The sequence below is a fragment of the Varroa destructor genome, unplaced genomic scaffold (assembly GCF_002443255.2).
Source record: "Varroa destructor unplaced genomic scaffold, Vdes_3.0 BEIS01000005.1, whole genome shotgun sequence".
In the NCBI taxonomy this organism is placed as follows: Eukaryota; Metazoa; Arthropoda; class Arachnida; order Mesostigmata; family Varroidae; genus Varroa; species Varroa destructor.
Window position 1 is genome coordinate 37665751 of NW_019211458.1, and position 9538 is coordinate 37675288.

At 38.5% G+C, this 9538-nt stretch overlaps 1 protein-coding gene across 1 annotated transcript; it reads right to left on the reverse strand.

The window, feature by feature from the left end:
- Window positions 1–5070: 5070 nt before the first annotated feature.
- LOC147755648 (uncharacterized) lies at window positions 5071–9007 on the reverse strand. Its single transcript, XM_086990878.1, has 3 exons — window positions 8528–9007; window positions 7720–7906; window positions 5071–7308 (listed from the first exon to the last, which is right to left on the reverse strand). Exons 1-3 carry the CDS (start codon window positions 8653–8655, stop codon window positions 7264–7266), a joined length of 360 nt encoding a protein of 119 aa, XP_086847004.1. The 5' UTR covers window positions 8656–9007; the 3' UTR covers window positions 5071–7263.
- Window positions 9008–9538: the final 531 nt, after the last annotated feature.

Here is a 9538-nt window from a genome sequence, read left to right on the forward strand (position 1 = left end):
ATTTTCCCGTCATTCCTATTTTTTTTTTTCTATATGCTGCAAGCAACATTGTGTATAATGGGAATTCATATAAAAAGCACATTTCATATACTACAACAAGTAACTGTTGTTCTCCCGGTCCTCTACTCTAAGTTATTTTGAGTCTAACGTATCAAACCAACGTGGCGGTTAACGCTTTCCCAATGTTTTCAAGGTATGGATAACATCGTACGCTATCTTTGAATGCTGCACGATGAACGCCGCATAGGTCACCATCGGCGTGAAAAAATACAAGAACTTAGTTGAATACGTTGTTTAGTTGGAAAGTTATTGACGTTGTTGGATAGTTCGGTATAGTTAGTACAGAATGCCCTAATCTACATACTAGTTCCAACAGTCTAACTTGACCAACAATTTTGTTTTGTCTTCCTAGTTAAATTTGCTATTAGAACTGTTAGGTGTTAATGTGGGTCCTTGAGTCTGCGACGCGTTATTATATGTTTTATAATTCTGCTTAAGGCCATACGTCTGTTCTATCTTACGCCAGTGGCCGACTTTTTCCATTACCCTCTTAAGTGTACTCCTCAGGCTCTGATCGTGTTCTAGCAAAGAGGAAGTGCTATCAATATTTCGATTTGTTTACGTCCTGAGAGACACATACGAGTCGTATATTCTATATGTGGACATTTTTACATGCGTATTGATGTCATTAAGCAGCAAGCACGCCGAGATAACTAATAAGAGGTAATCTTGCAAGTACTTGAAAAAGAAAGTTTTCACGAAGTTGTCTAATTGTACGAGTCACCAGCCGTTGCTTCTGAGTAGTCCGCCAATTTTATGATCACATACCACTGACTGATAAAAAATATGAATTACTACGTATTCTCTGTCACCCCTATAACTGTTTCATCTGACACCAAGCCTATTTTATTGCTTGTCAGTTCAAATATAATATACATATGTATATGGAGAGAGAGAGAGAGAGAGAGAGAGAGAGAGCAAGGATCATCTTCTATACAAATATTTATAAGAGCTGGAAATTTAAGAAATTTATGGATCATAAGTGGTCACAAGGAAATCAATTCTGGCAAATTTTAAATATATTTGCTTAATGTTAAATGGGTTTCCTTAGTATCCACTAACCACTGTTGTTCTCAAAACAACTGCGGTTTTCTAAAAAAAATCCTATGTCTGTTCCTAGTTACCTACCAATTAATTAAACAATACAATGTTTTTATTTTTGCGCCTCTTTACTTCACACAAATTAACAAAAATTCAATTTACTAGCTTCTTTTTGTGTAAAGTCCGTGGCTTCTTGATCACGGTGCCTCCACTATGAGTCATAAAGCCAATCTACGATTACGACCTGGGTGGGGAGTAGAATAATAATCAAGCAAGCCGAAACACAACATTTGCGCAAGATACCATTCGAAATTTAAGCGAATGTTTCACACCATACAGAACAAAATTGCCGACTACTATATGGTCTGGCTTTGAAACCTGTTTGGGTCTCGTGCTTGTCACTTGCGAGATGGGCATAGTCTTACTGCGATAAGTTTCGAGTAGTTGAGCCGGACGAGGAGCTCCTGCCTTAACAGAGCCATGGATGCCCTGGATGGAACGTCTGTCCCGAAAGACGTTTGTCCTATTTACGGGCGGTGGCGATTTCACTGTTTGCCAAATGTCTTCGTCGCCTTTTCTGTTATTCGTCGATTCTAACGCGTGAAAAAATCCCGGCCAAATGCAATTGCGATGGTCGATCTTAAATTCTAGCAAACGGCCGTATTGATGAGGCTTACAAAGGTCTTGACCAATCGTGTGACGACGCGTTAAGCAGTTCAGGGCGTCTATCAAACCTATGCAAAGGCATGCCAAGTTGTTAGCTAGCAAACAACAATGAACAAATTAATTCCATGGATAACTCTTCTGGTCATTTGTGGCATAATTATTTACTAGATTTTTCTTAGATAGATATAGCTCTCACTAATCAGACTAGTTTATGTTGCGGTTTTGAATTTTACACTGTATTTGATATTATAATGATGCTACTATCTAACGCATGCTTTCGGATCAACTGCAGCGACGTTATGCAGCGCACGACAGAACAGAGCCGCGTGATTCTGTTCAAAGCTCCATTTCCCATGTCGGTTTCCTTTGCGGCCAGCTTGGATCGGTTGTTTAGACATTCGTGGATGTTTGCATAGATATAATTGTACGCTTACTCCAGCCATCTCCTCACTGATTTCCAACGGATAAATCAACCAGTAGCTATGATAATACACATAATAGTACATAGTAATTATACGTAGTTTTACGTGCGTTATTGTCGTGCTGATATTGCTTCCGGCGGATAGCTCCCAGCACAAGACAAAGTGCGTCTACGCCCAATGCCTAGCCTTGACTCCCTTTCATTTCCCTAAACCTAGCTAGGAAACATCTTATCAGCGTACCATTACGTTAAGCAGTTAGGTGATTGATCTATATCTGGCAAACTATCCACTGCCTGACTTATTATCACCGGAATTATTTTTCAGAAGGCCCGATCTTCATATTTTTTGCCAATGAACATTCGCATGCTAGCGCCCTGAGACGTTAGAAACACTACACGATCGTACAACACGTGCAAATAATTCAATGCAGCATCATTCTCACTCTTTCGACAGGTCGTGCTTTAGGCCATGTCCAGTTAGTTGAGTTAGGCCTGCGTGAATCTCTCAAAGCAGCCTCGTTACTTGTTATTGATGTCTGCTAAATTTGCGCTATGCTCTCCACACATCTCCGTAAATGCTCGATATTCCGCAAGGTGTATGGAAATGATCGTTCTTTCAGAGCTTTTAAAAGCTGAAAAAAGTTAGCTAGAATTCAAATTAGATTGGGAATATAATCTTAACCAAGTGATAGCACTTTAGCTCAGCATTAATATTTTCACGAAAATAATAACGATCAGGCTTTTTTTTTTCTATAAGAAACAAACAAACTAATATCGAGATTCTTAATATGGTAGCAGTAAAGTTATGTTTTCACGGATGTCGTCTAAAAGTACGATCATTTTTAAGACGTGTGTCCCTGTGTATTATTTTTTTTTAACATTTACATCGAAAATGATTATGCTTGTGAAAAAAATTGTGGTGGCATCATCTGTCGGCTGTCTGAAGATGTAGATCTACTGAAGGTGTAGTTAAAAATTACTAGCGTTTTTGGGTTTTGGGCACCAATCTTTCCCTCTGCGGACAGCCGCCTGGAACCCAATCTATAGATTTCTTAATTACAGACACATGCCCTTTTTCTCTTATGCATTTTTTTACTGTAATTATAATCATTACTTGATCATATTTATGTCGAACTTTTTCAATTGTAGACCTTTCCGATATTTTCGCCAAAAGTAATTGAAATATGTTATCCATTTAAAGTAATATCTTGGCCTTCTATTTATGGCTCATTTTCACAGCCTGACCGTTATCCGTACGTCGAATCATTCAATTCTACTACATCATCAGTTTTCATTATTCAGTCTTTCGTTTGTTTATTTTTGTTGATTTCTATATGGTTACGGTCATACATTGGCTGATAATACGCAAAATCCCTCAAATTCTTAAGGACGTATTACTTTTTAGTAAGGAGGCTTTAGAAGGCCACTTTTTACTTGAAATTAAAAGGCTCGGATTGGCTCAGAGCTAGTCTTCTATACACTGCAGGGTGAGTGTGAAGATGTCAAAAAGAATAGCGTTCAAGGGACATCTACATCTATTAGACGGATCGTATGACCCCTATTCATACTCAATCAAAGTTTGCTCTTCCACTCTAATCAACATCCGCTATTGCTTGCCTTTGTATCCAATTGGTCTTCTCACGATCTTTCCTCATTACCTCGATATATCCTGTTTTGTTTCACTTTGTATACTTCCATTAACTTGCACGAAAATCGGGTTGCTGATTAACTAACCGCAATACCCTTTTGCGACTATATCATCAGAGAGGAAACTCAATATGCCATTTCCTAGTTGACGATGTAAGCTTCAAAGTATTGCACAACTAGGTAGCCCGAAATCAAATGGATGAAGAATGTTTGACTGAATCTTAGCGATTAGTCTGACTGACTAATCTTCCCTTTTGATGCCTTATTTCTTGTATATTCTTCTATGTTACTTATTTATATATCTATATTGTTATAATCGACTTGTCTAGCTTAGAACGTAACATAAAGTCATGTTTGTGATTAGCAGTGTCCTTCTTAAACCTGCGATCAATAAGAATGGAACGTTTGTGTTTACAACGTTACAGGTACTAATTACCTTGATTAAATACAATTTATTGAATATTAACGGCAAATGTCCAGGTTTACCTGAATAGTGTTCTTAACAAAATTATGAACCTGTTCGAGTTGGATTTAGTCAGCATAAACACGGATGCATTGGTTTTGCAGACCGATAGGAGCGGACGTAACTTACACGCTTTCAACTTACCTTCCTGTGGCTCTCTCAAGAAAGTGTTTACCTGTTTAGACTCCGTACAGCAAAGGACGTCTACAGAACTCAATGACTTGCCAGCCGTTAGCGTTGCACGCGCCATCTTTCATAACAATATTAAACTGATAAGCTAGGCTAAGATGGTTTGAAAATTCGGTAATATTTTGGCTAAATCAAAGCTTTATGTCGAACAGGAAAGGACTAGGTAGGCGACCTTAATTTACGAATATTGCTCAGAAATAGGCCTTCAAAGCGCTAGTGCCAATATCTGGCTAAACTGCCTTTTCAGGAACCACTTGATTAAGTGTTTGCAGGAGCCTAAGGAGTGGGGCTTTATATTTTTTGTCACAATGTTTGGCTGCAGGCCATTTCTGAACCGAACGTTCAGGGCGGTTATGCCCCTCTTAAGTCGGCGTACACGGACCTATGAAATAAGGAAAATCGTTGAAGATCTGAGTATGGCATTGATGCATTAACAGTACAAATAGAATAGCGGGTTGCAGTAAAATATCTTATCTAAAATTGAAAGGAAAAATAAGTCAACCATTTTTTTACGGACCTCGTTGCTCTATTTCGTTGCAGTCAAAAGTCTAGAATTTATCTAATGGTTTAAAAAGGTCAAATATGTTTTTTAGCCATTTATTTTTTCAGGACGCCACTTGTCTACTTCATAAAAGCATTTTGATCGTACTAAATACAAAGTAAGTTGTTACATTGGATTGCAGTACGCTGTGAGATAATCTGTGTTATAGTTAATCACCAAGGATCTTGGATTCAATACACTGTCAAATGAAACGTTGGATTTTATTATATTATATATCCCATCTGGGAACCATTTGTTAAGGGTTATATATCTTCGAAACGATTCTTCAAACTTTTGAATAGCTATCATGCCGCTTGCGAGATATGAATCGTTATTTCTATGGACACACTCTACTGTGATTTCTTTTAGTCCCTACCTGTTTAGGCACTAGCTAGAGCGGCAAATGATGAGATGAAGGAATCACCAATGTAAAGAAGGTAAGACAGCATCATTAAAAAGCTTTTGTTCCGGACGTTCTTTATATGTGGACACTGCAAGTGATGCATGGACTGCACATTCTATCAGCAGCGGCTGGTGATTTTCACCTCTTTCTTTTTGTTTATAAGGCTATTTCTGTCTCGGCTCAGACAGGACTCGGTCAAACGGCGGGCTGAAGGCCGCAAACAAGTTGATCTTGGCCTGATTAGTGTATATTCACAGTAGCCTCGACATTAGTCGTTGTTCGCAGTCTTCTTCGAACCAACACATGGTTAAACTTGATTGATAAATAACGCGATCGCCGCTGCCGCTGGCCGCCTGCTAGACTGCCAGCCTGACTTGAGCTTGTATTGGGCCTGTTCTGCTTACTCTGCATGGGATACGAGAGGTAAATGATTGAGTAAAAGGAAAGCTATGGGAAAATTAAACCAAGGAACCGTTTCCAGTGGGCTCTCTACGTACCGCCATTGTGTACAAAGTGTCAGAATCTGAGAAATAACTTGCCGTAGTAAGAGTCGAAAAATTCAATTTCATCCAAGATGTAATCATTGGACAACGGTCCCAATCTACATATTTGGTCAGGGTGAAAGTGCAAGAGTTTTCTTTAATATTACGTGGTGGTAAAAATAATCGATGGCATAAATAGGTTTTCTGTGCCATGGACATAACTTTAAAAGAAAAAGTTTGTAGGTTATATGGTTTGAAGAAGTGTATGGTAGGTCCTTCTGTCTTGGAAAATGCAAAAAAAAAATGTTACCACATTATGTTTAATATTTGACTGTCAAAAGTAGAGATGAGATATGTTGTTTCGTCTAACAGATTCTCGTTCGCTGTTATTGTTTACGCTGCCGAATTACGTTTCATGGACATTATATACCCGCTAGTGTGATGTTTTACTAATTATGCCATTGGTATGAGCCTTATTCTTAAACGAGCTCTTATGAGGTAGGAACATGACCAGCTGATATTTATACAGATCTAATATCTCTACTCTTGTTAGCTCTGAGCCAGCCGTAATATGGCCATACCTTAGTACGGTCTGCCTTGTCTTTGGTATTTAGGGATGATGCACCAACGCGCGAAAATGTGAATTTTTCCCTTTATATTTTATCATTTGATTCCAAAGAATATCGTAATGCGGAGCTGGACTTCGTCCGATTTTACCGATTATTGATAAACGACCATGGTTATAACATTTTGGAACCAAAAGTATGACAACAGGCGGGCGAGGCGGGCTTACTAAATGGTTCATCCAGATTTCCCATCTTTTACCGCATTGGCCGATTTTACCGCCGTAGGCCAGAATGTCCTGTCTAGTATACGAGGTTTTTACCAATTAACTTTATCAATACGGTCCAACTCTAAATGAGTTTAAATGCTAGGCGCCACATCGAAGTTGCACTTATAGTGATCATAATGAAAGCACATTCGTTCGCTTTCTAAGCCGTTCATGGTGGTCGTCAATACTGCAGTAAGCGCCTGTAGTAGGTTCCGTGTATGGTCATATCCGCCGTATCAAGGGAGCGGACATATTGATGCTTTGAGTGCGAAGTGCAAATTAATGAATTCAAATACCGTAGAATAGTGCAATGATCTGTGCCTATCACTCGTCTAGTAGCCGTTGTCATAATTGCGGTATTTTTTAGGTTATTAGCCAACCTTGATGATTTCTATCAGTACACTCAGAATAAACAATACACATATATATATATATATAAAAAAACATGGGCTTTGTAAGAACCGTTAGGGTTTAAGTGTTTTAGTCGTTTTAGTGTAGAACCGTAAGGGTTTAAGTTGTCACATAACATTTGCTTCTTTAACCTCGTTTGTTACGACGACCAACTAGAACAAAAGAAAGTACAAACTCATTACGATCGTGTGCTTATACCGATGGACAGGGAAATAAGGGTTGTATATGAGGATTATACGGCTAGATATGTATTTTAGCATATACTATGAATAGATTAAACTATCATATTTGTGTATTTTTTTAGAACTATTATTGTCTTAACGTCGAATAATATGATGAAGGAACTAGTGGTGGAGCTTCTAGCCCTTATCATTCGATGAGCAGACAACCAACAGGCAACCTACTTTGAACCTTCAAAAACTTGTCCGCAAGGTAGGCACAAAATCGGCCGGACTTCTGCGGGGAAGCATTCCAGGCTTTTTTTTCAAGTCCTTAAGAAATACCAGTGGCATTGCCGTCAAACCGTGGGGTACAAAGAAATTAATTTCAGGCGTAGGACTTACTGTTTTAATTTTCAAGTGAAGACTTGCGCGTAAATTATAGTTCGTCTTGCCAGCTCGTGTTCCTTGGCTTACCAATGGTAAAACTTCTGGCCGTTTACTTGCCCAATTGCTAAACATGTCGTCCAGACGCGTCCTGTACGAAGTTAGATGTGTCCCTCGCCAGTGAGCCTCCTCTCCAACTGTCCATCTATATGTTTTGAGAGACGCGAGTATTGTTACTTTTCTTCGCGCAAAAAACCGATCGCTGCGCTCTGGTGACAATAAAACGGTTACCAGTAGTTCCGTATATTATTGTAAAAATACGAAGGATGAAATAGTTTTCCGCACTTGTCGGAAGTCTTATTATGTTCTTATCGAACTGATTTCATCAAACCGCTAACTGTAAAAATTAAGCACTTGTGGGTTTTCACCATCCTTAAGCGTGGTGCCATGGTCTTAATTTCATTAACCCATGTTTTGAAAGATAGCATCTGCGTCAACTGGTCCCCGTAAGTGGCTGAGCCTGTAAGTGCTACAAATACGATATTTCAGCAATAATGTGTCTAAACGCCGTTCCATTCTCGACTGATGAATCAATCTATCCTAAAATAAAGATTTCGGTGAATTAAGTTGTAACCTAGCAATCACTTACCGGTCAGTAGCCTATCCACATCTTCAAGCACACCTTTTGGTGACCGTGTGTCCAGTAGTGCTTTCATCAAGATTCGACAAACTCAATGGGGACTTGAAAGTACCTACTAGGTTTTTGCTTGTAAGACAGAAGAAGACATGCCCAAAGGGTTATCTTTCTGGATTTGAAGAAATGTACCTTTTTTTTCGACTAGATGTTGCAGGAGTTCTAAGCTTGAACTCCGTGTGTGTGGTGAACGACTTGGACAACGGCTCCGATAACCTTTTCAATGCACGATGCACGTTCATTAAATCCTTATCGGCCATTACTAGCTTGCCTTTGCTGGCTTCGATGACCGTATGTATTTGCTGCTTGTTCCGAAGGCCCCGACGAGCTAAAGCTGGGCTGTAATGGGGCAAACGTCTATGTCGTTTATGCTAATGATAACCATTAGAATGAATTCACTACAGGTATTATGATTGCTAGACTCTTACTAAGGCTTGTCTAAGCACAAAAAGCAACCACAGTGATCACCGTATTGCCAAAAGGCCAACTGTCATCAAGTAACCGATTTTCCGCTGATTCAAGTAGCTTTACGTAAAAACTGGACGTCCATTTCAGATCAGATGCCTTAAAGCTAGTTCAACAAATATAGAGACATTTAAATATTAGCCACTGTGAATCATAACTAATTACCATAAATCATAAAAAATTCAACTGTAAAAAGCTTCAATCCATAAACTACATACATTATTTAATTAGTCCTAATGAAGAGGAATTTTTCTGCATATTTGTCTTAAAATATACTTAAATAAAAGAAAAGGATATCTTTTTTTATCAAGTATGTAACAGAAGCTACTACTGTTGTTATCGAAGACCTGTACGATCTTTAATATGGTAATTTTGTTACCCAAAATAGTTGTGTTTTATATTTAACAATAACGAAAGACTTGCTTTTAAGTATTATTTGTTTTTGTTCTTTACTATATCTACAAGCTTCACAGTTCTCTCGATATAATCCGTTCCAGCGATTACGATACAGAAATACATACATTTTACTGAAGGAATAATTAAAGCAAGGGAATAGTGCGGCCGCTTGGTAAATCTACGGAAAAACAGTAAATTTATTCTGCAGTTATCTACTACCGTTCAATATCTGTTTAAGAAAATGGGCAAAACTATTATTGCAAAAAAAGTACCAGATATGTA